This window comes from Culex pipiens, chromosome 1 (assembly GCF_016801865.2).
Source record: "Culex pipiens pallens isolate TS chromosome 1, TS_CPP_V2, whole genome shotgun sequence".
Lineage (NCBI taxonomy): Eukaryota > Metazoa > Arthropoda > Insecta > Diptera > Culicidae > Culex > Culex pipiens.
The window spans coordinates 137,913,091-137,931,901 of record NC_068937.1 but is presented as its reverse complement, the minus strand read 5'-3'; the positions used below and the strand labels follow the sequence as shown (position 1 = coordinate 137,931,901).

General features: G+C 44.6%; 6 protein-coding genes across 6 annotated transcripts in view; 4 read left to right on the top strand and 2 right to left on the bottom strand.

Annotated features, from left to right (window-relative positions):
• LOC120417089 (uncharacterized) overlaps positions 1-18,811 on the bottom strand; it is a 128,895-nt gene that overhangs the window by 97,676 nt on the left and 12,408 nt on the right. The gene's annotated exons all lie outside the window — the stretch shown is intronic.
• Positions 45-3,146, top strand: LOC120425054 (aminopeptidase Ey-like). The gene is made up of 6 exons (XM_039589426.2): positions 45-802; positions 866-1,591; positions 1,654-2,311; positions 2,368-2,873; positions 2,934-3,012; positions 3,078-3,146. Exons 1-6 carry the CDS (start codon positions 135-137, stop codon positions 3,111-3,113), a joined length of 2,673 nt encoding a protein of 890 aa, XP_039445360.1. The 5' UTR covers positions 45-134; the 3' UTR covers positions 3,114-3,146.
• On the top strand, positions 4,330-7,497 carry LOC120425052 (aminopeptidase N-like). The gene is made up of 7 exons (XM_039589425.2): positions 4,330-4,839; positions 4,899-5,054; positions 5,115-5,613; positions 5,673-5,826; positions 5,887-5,968; positions 6,023-7,165; positions 7,227-7,497. Exons 1-7 carry the CDS (start codon positions 4,382-4,384, stop codon positions 7,432-7,434), a joined length of 2,700 nt encoding a protein of 899 aa, XP_039445359.1. The 5' UTR covers positions 4,330-4,381; the 3' UTR covers positions 7,435-7,497.
• LOC120425063 (aminopeptidase N-like) lies at positions 7,712-10,846 on the top strand. Its single transcript, XM_039589436.2, has 7 exons — positions 7,712-8,218; positions 8,278-8,433; positions 8,489-8,987; positions 9,044-9,197; positions 9,252-9,333; positions 9,392-10,516; positions 10,571-10,846. The coding sequence occupies exons 1-7, from the start codon at positions 7,758-7,760 to the stop codon at positions 10,794-10,796; spliced, it is 2,703 nt and encodes a 900-aa protein (XP_039445370.1). The 5' UTR covers positions 7,712-7,757; the 3' UTR covers positions 10,797-10,846.
• LOC120425065 (aminopeptidase N-like) lies at positions 11,049-14,071 on the top strand. The gene is made up of 5 exons (XM_052706080.1): positions 11,049-11,670; positions 11,722-12,374; positions 12,432-12,513; positions 12,573-13,730; positions 13,786-14,071. Exons 1-5 carry the CDS (start codon positions 11,075-11,077, stop codon positions 14,000-14,002), a joined length of 2,706 nt encoding a protein of 901 aa, XP_052562040.1. The 5' UTR covers positions 11,049-11,074; the 3' UTR covers positions 14,003-14,071.
• Positions 15,545-18,455, bottom strand: LOC120425051 (aminopeptidase N-like). The gene is made up of 4 exons (XM_039589424.2): positions 18,011-18,455; positions 17,797-17,952; positions 17,443-17,739; positions 15,545-17,383 (listed from the first exon to the last, which is right to left on the bottom strand). The coding sequence occupies exons 1-4, from the start codon at positions 18,439-18,441 to the stop codon at positions 15,565-15,567; spliced, it is 2,703 nt and encodes a 900-aa protein (XP_039445358.1). The 5' UTR covers positions 18,442-18,455; the 3' UTR covers positions 15,545-15,564.

Sequence of the window (18,811 nt, the reverse complement as noted above, 5' to 3'; positions counted from 1 at the left end):
TATCCTCAAATTGGTACGTTTTTAGCGATAAGATAAAGCTAATCGGCAACAAATCACAGTTTTATCCAGAGCCATATAAACGTCTTGTTTGGTGGATTTTGATTTATTCCTAAATTGTGTTGAAACGGTCAAGTATGGTGCAAAGAACAATAATCATATTGGCAAGCATTGCCATATTCGCTGTCAGTGCCCAGCGTTTTAAAATCGATCGGCATAACTTGCCCAAATCAAACCTCGTGACAAGAAGTGAAGTTAGCGGAAGAAATTTCGATTCTTTGCGATTGCCAAATAGTTCAGTGCCAACGCATTACAATTTGTTCCTAGATACAAACATTCATCGTGGCGATTCTGAATACAGTGGAAATGTACAAATTTCGATAAAGATTTTGGAAAATACCAAACTAATAGTGTTGCACAGTGTGGGAAATTCAATTCCGCAAGTGGAATTATACGATTCAAATCAACTTAAAATACCGCTGGTGAACTTTGAGCTGGATGTCGAGAGGGAATTTCTTGTTGTAAACACGCTTAGCACTCTCCTATCTGGCAGCAATTACCGCCTAGCGATTTCCTTTGCCGGTGCATTGCGCACTGATAACACTGGATTTCACCGGTTGGCTTACCAAGCCGAAGATGGTTCCACCACAAATATTGCCGCGACTCAGTTTGAACCGAGCTCGGCAAGGAAAGCTTTTCCGTGCTTTGACGAACCAGCTATACGAGCCACGTTTGACATCCGCATAACTTGTGGATTAAACTATAAGGTCACTTCCAATATGCCAGCCGCTGGAGTAACAATTCAGTAAGTAACTTGTAGTCAGATCAGATCAGGACTTTTCAAGTAACCAAAATTGTTTCTACACAGGCAAAACGAGAAAAAACTCACCCAATTTAAGCGAACTCCTAGAATGCCCACATATCTGGTGGCCTTCACTGTAACTGATTTCATCAGCCAACGAATGGTTTTGAAAGAGCCAACCACACTCACCATGGAAGTCCTGGCTCGATCAGCAGTTAGAAATCAGCTTGATCTTGGTCTGCGAAAGGGTGCTGAAGCCATCCGCGCTCTGGAAAAACACTTTGATCAGAATTACACCCTGCCAAAGTTGGACCAAATTGCACTGATGCAGAAACCGGGAGGAGCCATGGAAAATTGGGGTCTGGTGACGTACGACGATCGATACCTGCTGGTCAACGAGGAGACAGCTTCCAACTACCAGAAAGAGGAAGTCATCATAACGATTGTGCACGAATTTGTGCACCAATTTTTCGGCAACCTCGTCACACCGAAATGGTGGACAGATCTGTTCCTGAATGAAGGCTTTGCGACCTTTTATGAATACTACGTTGGTGCTGAGGTCGAGCCTAGCATTCGATTCAAAGAGCTGTTTGCCGTGGAAGCTTTGCAGTTGGCCCTCAGTGTTGACAGTAAAAATACAAGCAGACCTCTTTCATTTTACACGGAAACCGATTTAGATTCACTTTTTGATGTAATCACGTACATAAAAGGAGGCAGTGTGCTCCGGATGATGAATCACGCTTTGGGGGAACGCACTTTTCAAAAGGGCATTCGCAGATATCTGGCTTCAAAGTAATACCATAAGATTCGTTTGCAAATATCTTGTTTCCTCAAAACAAGTTTCTTTATTTCAGCAAGGATAGTGCCGTAGATCCGAACGATCTTTTCGATAGTCTGGAATCAGCGGCCAAGGAGGACGCAATGCTTCCGCTCAGTACCTCGGTTGGAGCTATCATGAGCAACTGGATCTACGAAGACGGGTATCCTCTGGTCACTGTAGAGTTGGTTCCAGACAGCAACGAGGTAGTATTTCGTCAGGATCACTTTTCCGAGCGAGAGCTTTCAAGCCACCGAACCTGGTGGATTCCGATCAGCTACCGACTGAGCACTCAAACCGCGAGGGATGAAACGGAAACAAAGTTCTGGATGCCTCAAGGTGCATCCCAGGTGTCGGTTCGGATAGACGTTCCGGAGGATGCGTACTTGTTGGTGAATCCGCATCAAACCGGCTACTACAGGGTCAATTATGACAATGAACTATGGCGAAGAATTATTCAACAGTTGAATGCGGACCATGAAGCAATTCCTGCCGTTTCCAGGGCACAGCTGCTGGATGATGCCCTGAAACTTGCAAAAGCTAGACGCATTTGGCCAGAAACGGCCTTTGAAGTCTACAAGTATTTGGCCAATGAAGTTGACTACGTACCATGGTATGCAGCATTCGCATCGGATAATTTGCAGTACATCAACGATGGATTGGTTGTAGAACCTACGGCTTACAGAGCTTTCCAGGTACTTTACTAAATTTTAAAAAAAAATCAACAATCATTTTCTCTTTCAAAATTTAGTTCTTCGTCGAGAAGATAACACACAAATTGTTTGTCGAGATGGGTTTCAATGAGCTAGTGAACGAACCTCACGAGCATCAACGTCTGCGGGCAATGGTCATTGAGTGGAGCTGTCGCATGGGATCGATAATATGCCGGTTCGGGGCAAACCAGCTAATGCAAGCGAATATGGACGGAGTTCAAACTCTACCACCCTACATCAAGCACAGTGTCTATTGTGGAGGCATGATGGAAGCGACTCAAGAACAGTTCCAAGCACTTTTCCAAATATACCAACAGTCTAGCGATCCAGCTGAGCGTGCCATGTACATCTCTGCCCTTGGATGCAACGAAAATTATGAATTTTTATCTGCTTACATGACAGTTACGCTGGGAACTGGACAGGAGGTTCGACTTCTACCGAATGAGTGGCTATTGATTCTCCAATCCGTATACTCGAGAACCAACAAAGGTTTAGACGCGTTCAGGGCGTGGATGCAAACTCACTTGATGGATATTGTTAGAGTGTAAGTATGATGGAGACACAAGAAACAGTAGCAGCTTTTAATGAAATATAACTATTTCAGACTATCGCCGAGACAAGAGTTTAATGATATTATCGCAGATTATTCAGCCAGAAACGGATATTTTGACAATTTTAAACCGGTAATAACTCAAGCTAACAGCAAACAGCAAAGTCATGTTCTAATAACGATTGTGTATTTTTACAGCTCGTAGATCTGTTGAAAGACTTTGCAGATAATTGAGACATCATTTCGCTAGCAGATAACTGTTTTTTTTTTTTTGACATGGTGCAGTACATATCAATGAATAATAAAGATAATATTTAGTTTTAGTATAATAGAGAAGGTATTATATTCTGAAGAAGGGGATCGAAGTAAACTGTGCGCGCGACTGGACGCGTTTTTTTTTTCCTCTGTCACTTTTTGGTCCCTAGATTTCGTTTAAAAAGAGTAAAATTTGTATCATTTGGAGACTTTGCTGTCCTTTTCGGCGAAGTGTTAACTGTGGGAGCAGTGGCAATTACGAAGTGGCCATCGAGGAAACGTTCCTGTTGTTCCAGCCCCGTGTACCAGAAATGACCTTACTGAACCAGCGACATTCAAGTACTGCTGGATGTCTTCCTAATTGCGTGTGCTGAGTGATAGCCATCGTCCGGAAACTTCAAAGGTCAAGCTGGTTGCTGTCGTTCGTGTCGTGCAAGAATTCAGCTATCTGATCGCAAGTTCCATCAAGTTTGAGACGAGAATTTGGAATTTGGTGAGACCTTCCCTATATGAATAACAACATATTCTTTCATCTACTCTAACATTCATACATTTCACCAAAGTCAACCTACGCCAACCTTATTATATACGTGATAGGGTGTTCCCTTAGTCGTTCGCTGTGAGTTGTGGATTGCCTGCTTCTCTAATGAAGGTTCGACTGAGGGGGCATGCTTATTAATTTCTCGTCGCTCCATACCCTCAGTGACGTGATGGGGACAAGGGCGTCTATGCAAAGTGTCCCTACACCCGCTACAAATTTCCGGTGCTTGGGGAGGGATGAGGGAAACCATTTTGTTCTATGCGCCGGTATTTGTAGCATTGAAATTCGTGCAAAAAACTTATGTACGTGGGTGTACAGATTACGGAGTAAAAGATGATCGAATTGTTCACCTAGCGCTCACATGTGTTTCGGGACCAAGTTGCCTGCGGGTATGGGGATCATACATACATACATACATACAATAGAGAAGGTATTATAATCTGAAATTTCAAATCAACTTATACTTAAACAAGTCTTCGTCAATACAAGTCATTGTCTATCTTCCCACCTCATCGATCTACTTTACGACCTTTCAGGCAATTGAGACAGTGATTAGTGCAGAAAAGATAACTATTTCGAACCTCAAACAGCTTCTGAAGCGAGATAAGATATTTTTCAGGGGCAATAAACCAAATCCTATAAATGGCTGTACTTATTCTCTTGACGCTCACACTTCGAACAAATCTTAACCTTGTGAGAGCTCAAAATGTGGAAAATCTTTGCGCTGCTGGCGCTTTCTGTGAATATTTGTGTCTCATCACCGGTAGTGCGGACCCAGCGTGAATTTTCCACGTACAGATTGCCGAACACTACGGTTCCAACGCACTACAATTTATACCTGGACACTGACGTTCACCTGGGAGTGTTTGAATATACCGGAAATGTGAAGATCAGCATAAGAGTGTTAGAAGATATCAAACAGATTGTGTTGCACAGTGTGCGCAATGAGATTCAAAGGATCCAACTGTTCACCAATCAGTTGCCAGTTCCTGTCCAGGGATTCGAGTTTGACGTGGATAAAGAGTTTTTAATAGTCAACACGAACGTATGGCTTCACGCTGGTGAAAGTTATGTCCTGGACATTGATTTTACCAACAGTCTGGAACGCAACGACCAGGCTGGATTCTATCTATCGTCATACGTGAATGATGCTGGTGAAACGAAGTAGTTTATAGTATTTGCTTGAAAAGACAAGACGATCTAACAAATTTCTATTTTGTTAGATTTCTTGGAGTAACACAATTCGAATCGTGTGATGCGAGATCATCTTTCCCGTGCTACGACGAACCGGGCCTAAAAACTACTTATGACGTGAGGATTGCATGTGGCTTGGAGTACACAGCAAAGTCTAATGCTCCAGCTGCTGGAATTCAAATTCTGTAAGTTATCTAACTAATAAGCCAGAGACAATTCCGTATGAACTTTTCTCCTTTCAACAGATCGAACGGAAAGAAACTGACCACATTCCAGAGATCTCCTCGGATGCAAACATACTTGGTGGCATTCTTGGTTTCGGATTTCGCAAATGAACGTGAGGTTAGCAAAGAGCCACACCAAGTTGCAGTTTCGACCCTGGCTCGTCCAACTGCACGCCATGCGTTGACGTACTCCGTCGATGCCTCGGTAAAATTTCTACGCGAAATGGAGAAATACTTTGATCAAAGCTATGCCATGACGAAGATTGATAATGTTGCAGTTGCGAATAATGATTTCGCGGCAGGAGCTATGGAGAACTGGGGTTTGGTGACTTACCGGGAGTCCACCATTTTGTTCGATCCAGAGATTCACGGCGAAGCAACCCAACTGAGTGTGGTTGGTATCGTCGGTCACGAGTACACGCATCAGTTCTTTGGAAACTTGTTGGCTCCAAAGTGGTGGTCATACCTTTGGTTGAACGAAGGATTTGCACGCTTTTACCAGTATTATGTATCTGAGTTTGTAGGTTTATCAGTAGAAGGTCATTCAAGTCACCAATAACTTGAACATTATTTTTCCAGAGTCATCCAGAGCTCAACATGCGCGAACGGTTTGCAGGTGTTCGAACGACAGCCTTGAACACTGATGCCAGTGCAACTGTTCGCCCAATGACACACTACGTCGAAACAACGGCAGAAATCAGCAGATTATTTGATAATATCGCCTATGCCAAATGTAGGTTAAATGTCAGTTTCAAAGGTACATTGATTAATATTACAAATTTTGATCCATTAGCTGCTAGCGTTCTGCGTATGTTCAACTATGCCTTGACCGAGAAGACCTTCCAGAAGGGAATACGATACTACGTCCAGCAGAAGTAAGTCACTCTGCGTTGATATCAAAAAACAATTTCTAAACCATTTCTTCACAGCAAGGACAACGGCGTTGTGGAGGAACAGGATCTTTTCAACAGCTTGCAGCAGGCGGCAGCCGAAGACGTGCGTCTTCCACTCAGCCTCACCATGAACGAAGTGTTCAGCTCGTGGTCCAACCAAGCTGGAGCTCCAGCCGTGACGGTAACCCGAGTCGGAACTACCAACGAGTACCTCTTCTCCCAGGAGCGATTCTTCAACACCCCACAGGACAATCCGTCAACCCAATCATGGTGGATTCCCATTTCGTTCACCTCGTCGAGCAACGCCGAATACGAAACACGAGTTGCCTTCTGGATGCCTCCGGGCGTGTCCGAAGTGAGCTATAGAATCGATGGCGATCAGGTGCTCATCAATCCGCAGGCTACCGGTTACTACCGAGTAAATTACGATCCGGAAATGTGGGCAAGCATCATTCGTGATTTGCACGAAAATCCAAACACTATTCACAAACTGTCGCGATCGCAACTTATCGATGACTCAATGCAACTGGCTCACGCTGGGAAGTTGGACTACGACACTGCCTTCAAGGTGATGGATTATCTTCGTGAAGAGGTTGAGTATGTCCCATGGGAGACGGCAGCTTACAATTTGGACTACTTGCATAGAATGCTGCGTAGTGACAAAAAAGCTTCAGAAAGTCTTGAAAACTATGTCGCAGATCTGGCTAAGAAGCTACTATCCACATACGGATTAGAGCCTGTTAAGGGTGAATCCGCCAATGCTGAAGAAGCTCGTCTATTTGGTCTTAAATGGGCGTGCAAAAAAGATGAGCGTTGCAGGGCTAAGACAAACGAAAAAATCAACAGAATGAGAAAAAGATCTACGCTTGAAATAAACTCCAAATCGGAACAGCTGCTCATGTGCCATCAACTTCGTTATATCAATCAACTAGACATTGTCACGATGGTTGATAGTTTGAGAATGACACGAGATGATCGCTCTCGTGGCTATCTGATCGATGCTTTGAGCTGTGTTGAAGATAAATCTTCAATCAATTACGTGTTGAACTCGCTGAGATTGAAGGACTTTAAAGCCAACGAGAAGTTACAAGTCATTCAGAATATTTTCCAAAACTCTGTCGAAGGTTTCGATATTATTATGGAATTATTGAACACATCTACTAACATTGTCGAAGATCTGTAAGTTTACATATGTGTGCTCTATTAACAAATATTATATCTTGAATTTAATATCCATCAGAAATGTAAATCGTCGTGCCTTCCACGAAATTCTGGAGAATCTTGCCGAGTTCGCTACCGATACGGAATCTGCAGCGCAAGTGATGGCCATCGTCGAACGGGAAGCTCCAGTTATTTCAGCGGACGTACGAACCAAACTGAGCGAAAATCGAAGCTGGATCGAGAGAAATTCTGCTGCTGTGATTGAAGCACTTCATAAATATCTTTAAATGTGATACCGTTTTAATGTAAATTGTTACGAAAATAAACAACCAAATGTTGATGTCTGCAAATCTTGCACAAGCGATTCGTGTACAACTGATAATGTCACAATGAACTACCTTCGTCAGTGAACAAATCTTTAAAACAATAAATTTATTGTCAAATCAAAAATAACCACTGATAATTCCCCGCCCGGCCAGCCAAGCACTAGATAGCTTCTCAAGAATTGAATAACAGTCAAAGGTAAGATAAGTCTGTGTACGATAACCTACAAAACTGAACAACCGAGCGGGTTTTCCCTCACAATCAGTGTGATTCCGAACCAGGTGAAATGTACAAGCTTATTGCGCTACTCGCGCTCCTCGTCAACGTTTGCCTAGCGTTGCCACCGGCAGAACGCAATCGGAGGGAGTTGACTTCACTGAGGCTGCCCAACACGACCGTTCCGACGCACTATGATTTGTATCTGGACACGGATGTGCACCTTGGGGTGATGGAGTACTCCGGTAATGTGCGCATCAGTATTACGGTCCTGGAAGATACGAACCAGATTGTTCTGCACAGTTTGCGCAACGATATTCATCGATTAGAGTTGTCCAGCAACCAGCTTCCGGTTCCGGTTGAAGGTTTTGAGTTGGATGCGGAAAAGGAGTTCTTGGTAATAACAACCAGCAACGTGTTGGTGGCTGGGACGTACTACGTTTTGGATATTGACTTTAGTAACAGTTTGGATCGTGATGATAAAGCTGGGTTCTACGTTTCTTCGTACGAAACCGAGGAAGGAGAAACCAGGTACTTAAAGTAAAGTTCAAATCTACAATTTTGTACTAGTATACCGTACACTTTTGTAGATATCTCGGGGTAACCCAATTTGAGCCATGCGATGCCCGAACCGCGTTCCCGTGCTACGATGAACCGAGCATTAAAACGACTTACAACATCAAGATTGCCTGCGGACTGGATTACAACGCCAAAGCCAACTCTCCAGCACTCGGAGTTCGGATTCTGTGCGTAACTTCCTTCAATAAGTGAAAAATCATTAACATTCGTGTATTTTAATAGTCCTGGCGGCAAGAAACTGACCACCTTCCAAACCACCCCCCGGATGCAATCATACATAGTGGCCTTCCTCGTGTCGGATTTCATCACCGAGCGTCAGATCAGCAAAGAACCTCACCAGATTGCCGTCTCGACGCTGGCTCGTCCCACCGCGGCTCACCTGCTGTCGTACTCGGTCGATGCCTCGGTGAAATTCCTGCGCACGATGGAGGAATACTTTGGCCAGAGCTACGCCATGTCCAAGATGGACAACGTGGCCGTCAATGATGACCACTTTTGGGCCGGAGCCATGGAGAACTGGGGGCTGGTGACGTATCGGGAATCGGCTATTCTGTTCGATCCGGAAACGCAACCGGACAGTGACAAAGTGGGAATTGTGTCGATCATCGCTCACGAGTACGTGCACCAGTTCTTCGGAAATCTGCTGGCCCCCAAGTGGTGGTCCTTTGTTTGGCTCAACGAGGGATTTGCCAATTTGTATCAGTTTTATCTGGCCGACATCGTAGGTATTCGGAAGTTAGTGTTTGAATAGTTTTCAAAAATCTTGTTTTGATACAGAGTCATCCGGAAACCAACATGCGCGAACGATTCGGAGGAGTGCGTGAGACCGCGTTACGAAACGATGGAGATCCCACTATCCGAGCAATGACGCACTACGTTGAGGATAGAAATGAAGTTAAGAGACTATTTGATGGGATCGCTTATTCCAAATGTAAGCTTTTTTATACAAATCAGAAAAGTAGTTATTAAACATTCAATATTGCAGCTGCCAGTGTCCTGCACATGTTCAACTACGTCTTTACCGAAACGACGTTCCAGAAAGGACTTAGATATTACATTCAGCAAAAGTCAGTAACAGTATAATCTCAAGTTCGAACAATTACTAAGCTTTCTTTTTCAACACAGCAAAGACAACGGAGTAGTCGAAGACCAGGACCTATTCGACAGCCTACAGCAAGCAGTCGTCGAGGACGCTAGACTTCCGCTCAGCCTTACGATGCACGAGGTGTTCAGTTCGTGGTCCAACCAGCCCGGAGCTCCTCTTGTGACAGTGACCCGCGTGGGCACTACCAACGAGTACCTCTTCACCCAGGAGCGATTCTTTACCGATCCACAAGAAACCGCACCCTCTCAGTCCTGGTGGATTCCCATCACGTACTCCACGTCGAGTGGAGATGGCATCTTCTGGATGCCCCCGGGGGTATCCGGAGTGAGTTATGAAATCGACGGTGAACAGATAATGTTTGATCCCGAAAGTACCGGGTATTACCGTATAAATTACGATCCCCAAACCTGGACGAACCTTATCTACGACCTGTACGAAAACACCGACTTCATTTCAAGACTATCAAGATCCAGGCTTATCGACGACTCGATGCAACTGGCGCATGCTGGAAAGCTAGACTATGGAACTGCCTTCAAAGTGATTGATTACCTCCAAGAAGAGACAGAATTCATCCCGTGGGCGACTGCAGCCTCCAATTTTGAGTACTTGCATCGAATGCTGCGACATGATGAAGAAGTGCTGCAATATCTTGAGAGTTACGTTGCACAACTAGCGGAAAAGCTGCTCGTTGAGTATGGCTTTGATTCTGTAAAGGGAGAGTCCGCTGATGCTCATGATGCACGCATGATAGCTTTGCGATGGGCTTGCAATACAAATCAGCAATGCCGAGAGGAAGCCTCAAAGCGGATCGAAACTATGAGAAAGAGATCTTCTTTCGCGATTAACTCAAAATCAGACCAACAATTGGTCTGCAATGAATTGAGAAGGACCAACTATGGAGAATATGCAACTATGGTAGAAAACTTGAGAAGTATGCATGATCAGAGAACTCGTAGCATTATGATTGATGCGATTACCTGCGCCGAGGACAAGACTGTGATCAACGACTTACTAGTTTCACTTAGTTCCAATGACTTTAAAGAAATTGAGAAACTTCAAATTATTCAAAATATGTTCAAGAATTCCAACGTGGGATTGAACACTGTCATTGAAATGCTCAGCAATCCTGAATATTTATCTAATATGTGAGTTTCCTAATTTTATCAATATTTCAGAATTATAATCCATTCTTTTCACAGAAAACTATCGAATCGCAACTTGCCCAAACTGTTGCAGACTCTAGCCGATTACGTGGTCGAGCCTGCGGCAGCAACCAAGCTAATCGCCATCGTCCAACGGGAAGCACCCACTCAACTGCTCGCGGTACAAGCTAAGCTACGCGCGAATCAAAGCTGGATCCAACGGAACGCGGTCATCGTTTCGAGCATGCTGAAGAATCCCGCCCAAGTGGACCTGCAGCAGTAGGTGAAATTTGATTTATCAATAAAATCGATTGTTCTTTCACCGCTGTTCTAGGAGAGTTTTTTTTTTATTTGCTTTTTTCACGTGCCCATAATAAGGTGATAAATTCTCAGAAACGGGTTGAACTGCGTGGGAGCGTGGCCTAGCTCAATAGATAAGAAAAAGAAACTTGAAACACTTCTTCAAAAGAGAGAAAGCAAACAAAACTATAAAATAGTGTGAAAGCTACAAACTGTAGGTCAGTTTGAGATTTGCCTGGATGGCGATTAGATCGATTAGAAATGCGTTTCAAATCATTCTATATTGGACTGTTGTTTTGGGTAACAGTATGTGAGGGATTCGAGAGTTATCGATTGCCAAATACTACAAAGCCGACTCATTACGATTTGTTCATTGATACAAATATCCACGAGGGAGATCTGGATTACAATGGAACTGTGAAGATTTACATCGATATACAGGAGGACACCAAACAAATCGTGCTGCATAGTTCGCGGAGTACTCTAGTGAATGTGGAGTTGAAAAACAGTGACCTATTGAATATCCCTGTGATTAAGTATGATACCGAAATCGAAAAGGATTTCCTAATTGTCCACGTAGCGAGTGAGTTGAAAAATGGCAGCAGTGTTGTGTTGGAAATCGACTTTGTCAACAGTATCAACCGAACGGATCAGAAGGGATTCTACCGTACGTCGTACACCACCGACGAAAATGTCGTCAAATATGCCGGCCTGACCCAGTTCCAGGCTTGCGACGCGAGGTCAGCGTTTCCTTGTTACGACGAACCTGGCATCAAAACCACATTCGATGTTCGAATTACGTGTGGGAATGACTATCACGCTAGGGCGAACGCCGGCATCGCTAGTGTTACTATGCTGTGAGTTGAATATTTCTCGGTAAAACATTGAATAACGTTGTCCTTTTCCAGATCCGACAAGAAAAAGTTGGTAAAGTTCAAGCGAAGCCCCAAGATGCAAACCTATCTTCTAGCTTTTCTGGTGTCGGACTATGCAGTCAAGCGAGATTACGCAAATTCTACCAAGAGAATAACCGTACAATCGCTGGCCCGTCCATCGCAAGCAGATCAGCTGAACTACTCGGTAGACGCCGCGGTAAAGTTGATCGATGAACTGCAGTCCTACTTTGACCACCCGTACGAGCTCGATAAAATCGACAACGTCGCGATTCGTAACACTGACTATTCGGACGGGGCCATGGAGAACTGGGGTCTGGTCACATACCTGGAATCGTACCTACTGGTCGGCGCAGCGTCTTCGGAAAGTGCCAAAAGGGACGTGGTCATTGTGATTGCTCATGAGTTCGCACATCAGTTCTTTGGAAACTTGCTTGCACCGAAGTGGTGGTCATACCTGTGGCTTAACGAGGGATTTGCCACCTTGTACGAATACTACCTGGCCGATCGTACCCATCCACATTTACTGATTAAGGATCGATTCACGGTGGTGGCTTTGCAGGAAGCGTTGCAAAAAGATTCCAGCATTACGGTGAGACCGATGACGCATTACGTGGAGACTGTGCCCGAGATTGGCCGGCTTTTCGATAGTATTGCATATGCAAAGTGTGAGTTTTGAATTGATTTTCAAAATGTATAAGTATTAACATAAACTTACTTTACAGCGGGTAGCGTCCTGCGTATGATGTTACACGTGCTTGGAGAGCAAACCTTTGTCAAGGGATTGAGACATTATATCAAGAAAAAGTATGCATTCCAAACCCCTTAAATAGATCTTGATTTAAACACCTTTGCTAAATTTTCAGTCAAAACTCCGTCGTAGAACCGTCCGATTTGTACAATAGCCTACAGAACGCAACCACGGAGCATCAATCACTACCAACTTCATTGACCATCGCTACAGTCATGGAAAGCTGGACCAATCAGCCGGGAGCTCCAGTGGTGACGGTAGAACGGGTAGCAGATTCCAACGAGTTCAAATTTACCCAGAAGCGTTTCTACCACACTCCGAGCCCTCCCGAGAACAACCAAACCTGGTGGATCCCAATCTTTGTGTACACCAACAGCAGTGAAGGCGCATACGGCGATAAACCGTTGTTTTGGATTCCGCAAGGAACTTCTGCAATGACACGGAAGATTCCCATTGAGGAAAACGATGTCTTTATCCTGAATCCCGGTCAGTTGGGATATTACCGCGTCAATTATGATAAAGCAACATGGAATAGTTTGGTTGAAACTCTTGAATCTTCGCCTGAAACCCTTGATTCCGCCACCCGAGGTCAGCTGATTGATGACTCGATGAATCTCGCCAACGCCGGTATGCTGGACCACGAGATGAGTTTCAAAATCTTGGATCACCTACGAAACAGCACTGACTTCCTTCCGTGGAAATCTGCCTATCGCAGCATACTCGAACTGGATAAAATGCTCGCCACGGATAACGACGCCCTAAACCTGCTGCATCAATACATCATTCAACTATCGACGAAGCTGTTCGAGTCTTACGGAATGAAGGAACGCGTCGGGGAGAACACGAACGATCACGATGCTCGCCTTATCGCGGTGGACTTGAGCTGCCGCGTTGGTCAGCAAAAGTGTACGGAATATGCCGCTGCTAAGAAGACGAACATCCTGGATCAACGAACGCACAGGCTGGTGATCCGGTCGGAAACGGAGCAGCGCTGGTACTGTAATGCGCTGAGGACTGCCCGCGAACTGGAAGTCGAGTTGTTCCAGGAAGCGCTGGAGATGGAAGAAGATTCGCAGGCGCGATCCTACCTGATCAATTCGTTGGCTTGTGTACGAGATCGAGTGCTTTTGGAGCAAGTTATGGAGTACGTTGCCGAGCAGGTTGGAACTAATGAGCTGTACAGATTCATGGGAGCCGCCGCAGAGGACAGTGCTGCCGGAATGAATGCCGTAATTGGATTTTTGACTGAAAGAAGGAATCAAATGGATGATTTGTAAGTATTCTTTATCGGAAATATGTGATTTGATTACTAATTTATAAATTTCAAGCTTCTCCAACACGAGGGCCGTCGAGCGGCTAATTTGCAAGCTGGCGGAGAAAATTGTGGACCGAACTAGTGCCGACAGGTTGCTGATGCTGGCGAAAGTTCTGCGCATCGCTCCCGACCTGGAGGCAAACCTCAGCGGTAAACTGGACGAGCAAATTCACTGGAAGGAGCGAAACGTCCCGTTGGTGCGGGCAGCGCTGGAACGGTACCAACCGTGACGGCTGGCTCAATTTTGTGGAAATAATAAAGCTAATGAAAATAGTCGCGGTTAATGTGGTGAAAGTATCGATCGGTGGTTTTAATTGGCGGGAAATGGGGTAAAAAAAGTTGCAATTAATTTATTATGCTAATGACACTTTTCCGAATGGGGTAATTCTACACTATGCGGACAGTGACGAGACACCACAAAAAGACGTAATATCACATATTTAGATAAAAAAAAAATCGCAATTCGCCCTTACACCTACATCTCACCCTTGCTCTGAGTCAGTACGAGCAACACGCTAGAACACGCTTTGAGTGTTCGTGCCAGGCATGCACACTTTCTTTTTCGGTTACGCATTTTAACTCGACCGGGGTGGTACATTACGTAGGATTTGATGTAAGTATAAGCGCCTAACCATTTATATTGTGCCTATCAACTTTCATTAAAGCAAAAACTGTTATATTTTTAGTTTGAATTCAAAAACTAATTGTTATTTACTGTGTATTGTTTTCTCCTGAAATCTCCCCTATTGTTGAGTCGTGTTTATCTGTTGCTATTTCTACAAAAGTTATATTTGTGTCACTCCATAAATTGAGTAAGGGCTCGAACCTCACTTGCTTAAGAAAAAGGTGAAATTTCAAAACAAAGGACAGTGAAGGAAATATACTATGTAAAGAATCAATAGTAAAAGAAAGATATTAGAAATTAGAAATTATTCAAATAGATAAATAAAGAAAAGGCACATGATAAACAAAATTTACATCGCTACCAAATTAAGGGAAAGCAGATAGTTTGTTACAGCAGCATCAATTGGTAAAATAGAGTGGAAAAGCGTTGAGAAATAAGAGAATCAAATAAGTAAAATCGAAATCAAGTGAAGGATAGTAAACAGAAGCCTTTTTAGAAAATCAGTGAAACAAAATAAACAGAAGACAGCTGTTAGCTGAAATGGAAAGAAGATAAACCCCGTTCTGCGATGCTCAGGTACATCCACAGCAGTTGACTCAACATACTGCGAATCAAAACAATACCGTCTACAATCACAAATTACTTCTCTTTCCCACATTGACGCGCCCCTTTCTTTTAGCCGTCTCTACTCTGACCCTCGCTGGTCAAAGGTTTACGAGTCGTTTCCACAGGCCACCAGCTAGCATGATGACTAAACCAAGCCAACGTGGAGGTAAGAAAATAGGACACTTGCAAGGAACCAGGGCCATGCTGTTTTGTCCAAACAGCACTACGGATGTAGTTGGGCTCCTTCCGGGATGTTCCTCGCCTGGGTGTCAACCGACGAGTATCATCAGTATCATGTACCCTTGGCCTGCAGTAAAAAAAAAAAGAAAAACTACTATAAGGATATCAAGAAAGCAACAAACTACCCTTAATTTGCCCACCCGTTGCAACCGGGAATGCTTTTAAAGCGCAAACTAATTAATTCTTCTCATTATACGGAAAGTTTTATACTATTTTTTCGCTTCTGCCTCACGACCAACAAGTGCATCCCAAGTGGTTTTTCGGATCAATGAACACAAGCAACACGTGCAGGCACTTGAACTAACTGATTATGGCTGGGGTTTAATGCAAGTAACGTAAAACGGTAGTACAAGCTACTAACAGAAGCAGAATCTTGGAGATAACAGGAGCGGCGTTCGCAGCGCCAGAAAGCCACTTGTCAATGCTTGGCAAATTGTCTTCAGTCCAACGAATGTTTTTGCTTGCAACGTCGTAAATTCCTTGCACTATAGGTTGAAGCGTTGGATCCGTAGTTTTCTCCATGAAATCTTTAAACTTTTGTAGTTGAGTTGGTGTGCTGATCGCATACTTTAAGTTACTGACAATTTCCGTCGTCGATCCGTATCTCCTTTTAATTGTATTGAAATCAGTAATAAGCCGATTCAGAGCCATGTTGGTTCCGTTGACTCCACTATTCGCAATATAATTGAACATTTTGATCCGATCACCCTGCTCCAAAGTGTCAGTAGTAGACATCGAAAGAAGCAAATAACTCTCCAACCTTTCCTCGCTCACCGAACATCCAAATCCGTACAAAATATCCTCAAACTCCTCCGCATTGATTCGCTTCTCTTCGAAATTCCTCACAATGTACACCATCCTTCGCACCGTCGTGGTCCAAACGTTGTAATTCTCAGTCCCCTTCATGGCACCACATATCACGGCCGCCCGCAGGTCCGGATCAATGAGCTCGAATCCTTCGAACATTCCAATTGCGTCCTGCAAACATCTCGGAACACCCAGCTCACAAGTTATCTTCCGCACCTCTGTTCGGTACAACTTGGACACGTGATCTTCGGCCGTGTTGAGCAGCATACGATCGTACACTTGTCCGAGAAGTTTGACAAGGTGGTTGTGGTAGTTCACGTAGAGATCATTTCCACGCAGAGTTCGATGCAAATACCGGACCACTTTGAAACCTGCTTTGAGTGGGACAAAATCGTTTTCTTTGGGAAGGTAATTCAAGAGATTCAACAAGACTTCAATTTTAAGGTGGTCGTCTTTGACCAAAGCTAACGCGTCGTCCAATAGTTGCGCACGGCTAAGCAGAGGAATCTGCCGGTGATCTTCATGCATTGCAGCGGTCAGAAGATCCCAATTCTTTCTGTCATAGTTCACTCTGTAGTATCCGTACTGGTGGGGATTGACGAGAGTCCATTCGTCAGATTTCACATTTTTAAAAGCAATTGTTTTGCTAGCCTCTTTATTTGTCATCCAATTGCGGCCGGATTTCCCACTCTTAGATATCCAGTTCAGAGGGATGTAGAATGTTTTTCCTGGATCGGCTGTTACACTGGCAGAGTCTGCATTATCCCTGGTAATCGTTACAATCGGATACGACGGATTGTGAGTCCAACTTTTCACAATGTCCTCAATCGGTGGTAACACGACGTTGTGTCGATCAACCGTTCTCTGCAGAACGCGAATCATGTCGTCTTCCGTAGAAGAATTGTAACTTCGATCAGTCAAATAGTCGAACAAAAATTGATCGAACGCCGTCGCACCCACCAACGAATGGAGCATTCGAATAACTGAAGCTGCCTTTGGATACACGACAAAGTCGTAGATCCCAGCGATTTCCACCGGACTGTTGATCTCCTTGGTCATCGCACGTGTGTCCGGCAGAACGTCCCTCTCCATGACGGGATGCATCTCGTTGACCAAAAACTGATCCATCAGAGCCCACTCCGGGTACATCTGGCTTAGAATGTAACTCTCGAGAAATGTTGTAAATCCTTCGTTCAACCAAACGTACGACCACCACGCACAGGTAACCTCATTGCCAAACCATTGATGAATCAGCTCGTGAAACACAATCTTGGTGACGGACTGTAGCTTTTCAGTTCGATCCAAACCTTTCCGATACACGATCCGAGATGTTCTAGAGGGGGATTAAATTTGAATCTTTTCAAACTACCGTGCGTCTCCATGAAAACTCACTTGTACGTAATGAGGCCCCAGTTTTCCATCGCCCCCATCAGAAAGTCATCCACCGCCACAATGTCCAGCTTCGCGAGCTGATAGGGTCGCTGAAAAGTGCGACTCAGGTGACCGACGGCGTCCCGCGTGAATCCCAGCGCGTACTCGGTCGAGTTGATAACGCTGGGCTGCGCGTACGCACTGATCTTGTCGCCCCCTTCCAGCCGGCTAAAGTCCGACACGACAAAGGCAAACAGATACGTCGACATCGGGGGAGATTCAGCGAAGACTGTCAGAGACAGGTTGTCGTCTGTTGAACTGAGGGTATTGAAGCGATTAGGGAGGTTGGAACCTTGGACAGATAATTCCACTTACGAGTCGATTTTCCTCTCAATGTGCATGTTTGAAAGTGCGTGAAACTCGGGTTTGTGGTAAATTTGAAGCCTAAACGTGACCTTCAGATGGGGCTCGTCGTAGCAAGGGAAAATTTTGCGCGCATAGGCCGCCGCGTTGAATGTCGTTGCCACAAATCTAAAAATAAAAGCCCATTAACCTCACATCAACCGCGTTCAATTAGTGTGCAACCAACCTTTCCTCCGAACCGCTGTAGTACGAGCTGCGATACAGTCCTTTGAGATCGTCGGCGATGGCACCGGCAAATTGAATTGCCATATGATAATTGCTCCCTGCACTCAGATAAGAGTTGAAGTTGAATGTTACTTTCTCTGAGTCGTACTGATTCACGGAATCTGCGAGTTCAAGATTCTTTCCCGTAGAATCGGTCAGTGTTACATCGGAAATGTCCAGGTCTTTCACGTTCAGAGTTACACTATTGGTTGCGTCAAGAACATCGATCGCGATCTTAACACTGCCGAAGAAGCGATATCGATCTAAATCAACCGTAAGCGTTACATCGTAACTACTTGGTATGGTACTATTTGGTAATCCAAAGGATTCAGTACAACAAATCAACACTACAATTGTGTACACCAACAACAGCAGGTAGCTTGTTTGTCCCATTTTCACATCTAATTAATTCGACAGACAAAACACTTCTAACACACGGCGGTTGACTCGGTACTTCAACTCAATTAACCTCGCACTGATAAGATGACACTCTATCACTCTTCCGTGGAATAGATAAGCGCCGGTACGGAGGTGTGTATCGTGAACCTCCACGCGGTAGCCTAAAAGCCGGCCGGTCTACCGGTTTGCAGATGCTCAACTGCTCCGGAATGGTTCAGTTCGCCACAAAACGGTTGGAATGCGCGAATGACTGAAGCAAAACGGCCACTTGAAAAACACGAGTACACGACAGCACAACCGTTCACGGGAGATTCGTTGGACGCGCTCAAAGTGGCACCCTACAATGCCTATCCCACGCCCTCCA

Bases quoted from the DNA above. Each gene is read 5' to 3' on its own strand.
- LOC120425051 (XM_039589424.2), bottom strand. From the start codon at position 18,441: ATGGGACAAACAAGCTACCTGCTGTTGTTGGTGTACACAATTGTAGTG. The intron at 17,740-17,796 runs GTAAGTGGAATT...CAATACCCTCAG, and splicing joins ATTGAGAGGAAAATCGACTC to TTCAACAGACGACAACCTGT. The intron at 17,384-17,442 runs GTGAGTTTTCAT...ATCCCCCTCTAG, and splicing joins TGGGGCCTCATTACGTACAA to AACATCTCGGATCGTGTATC.
- LOC120425065 (XM_052706080.1), top strand. From the start codon at position 11,075: ATGCGTTTCAAATCATTCTATATTGGACTGTTGTTTTGGGTAACAGTA. The intron at 12,375-12,431 runs GTGAGTTTTGAA...CTTACTTTACAG, and splicing joins TAGTATTGCATATGCAAAGT to CGGGTAGCGTCCTGCGTATG. The intron at 12,514-12,572 runs GTATGCATTCCA...CTAAATTTTCAG, and splicing joins AGACATTATATCAAGAAAAA to TCAAAACTCCGTCGTAGAAC.
- LOC120425054 (XM_039589426.2), top strand. From the start codon at position 135: ATGGTGCAAAGAACAATAATCATATTGGCAAGCATTGCCATATTCGCT. The intron at 803-865 runs GTAAGTAACTTG...GTTTCTACACAG, and splicing joins GCCGCTGGAGTAACAATTCA to GCAAAACGAGAAAAAACTCA. The intron at 2,874-2,933 runs GTAAGTATGATG...TAACTATTTCAG, and splicing joins TTGATGGATATTGTTAGAGT to ACTATCGCCGAGACAAGAGT.
- LOC120425063 (XM_039589436.2), top strand. From the start codon at position 7,758: ATGTACAAGCTTATTGCGCTACTCGCGCTCCTCGTCAACGTTTGCCTA. The intron at 8,434-8,488 runs GTGCGTAACTTC...GTATTTTAATAG, and splicing joins GCACTCGGAGTTCGGATTCT to TCCTGGCGGCAAGAAACTGA. The intron at 9,334-9,391 runs GTCAGTAACAGT...TTTTCAACACAG, and splicing joins AGATATTACATTCAGCAAAA to CAAAGACAACGGAGTAGTCG.
- LOC120425052 (XM_039589425.2), top strand. From the start codon at position 4,382: ATGTGGAAAATCTTTGCGCTGCTGGCGCTTTCTGTGAATATTTGTGTC. The intron at 5,614-5,672 runs GTAGGTTTATCA...TTATTTTTCCAG, and splicing joins AGTATTATGTATCTGAGTTT to AGTCATCCAGAGCTCAACAT. The intron at 5,827-5,886 runs GTAGGTTAAATG...TTGATCCATTAG, and splicing joins TAATATCGCCTATGCCAAAT to CTGCTAGCGTTCTGCGTATG.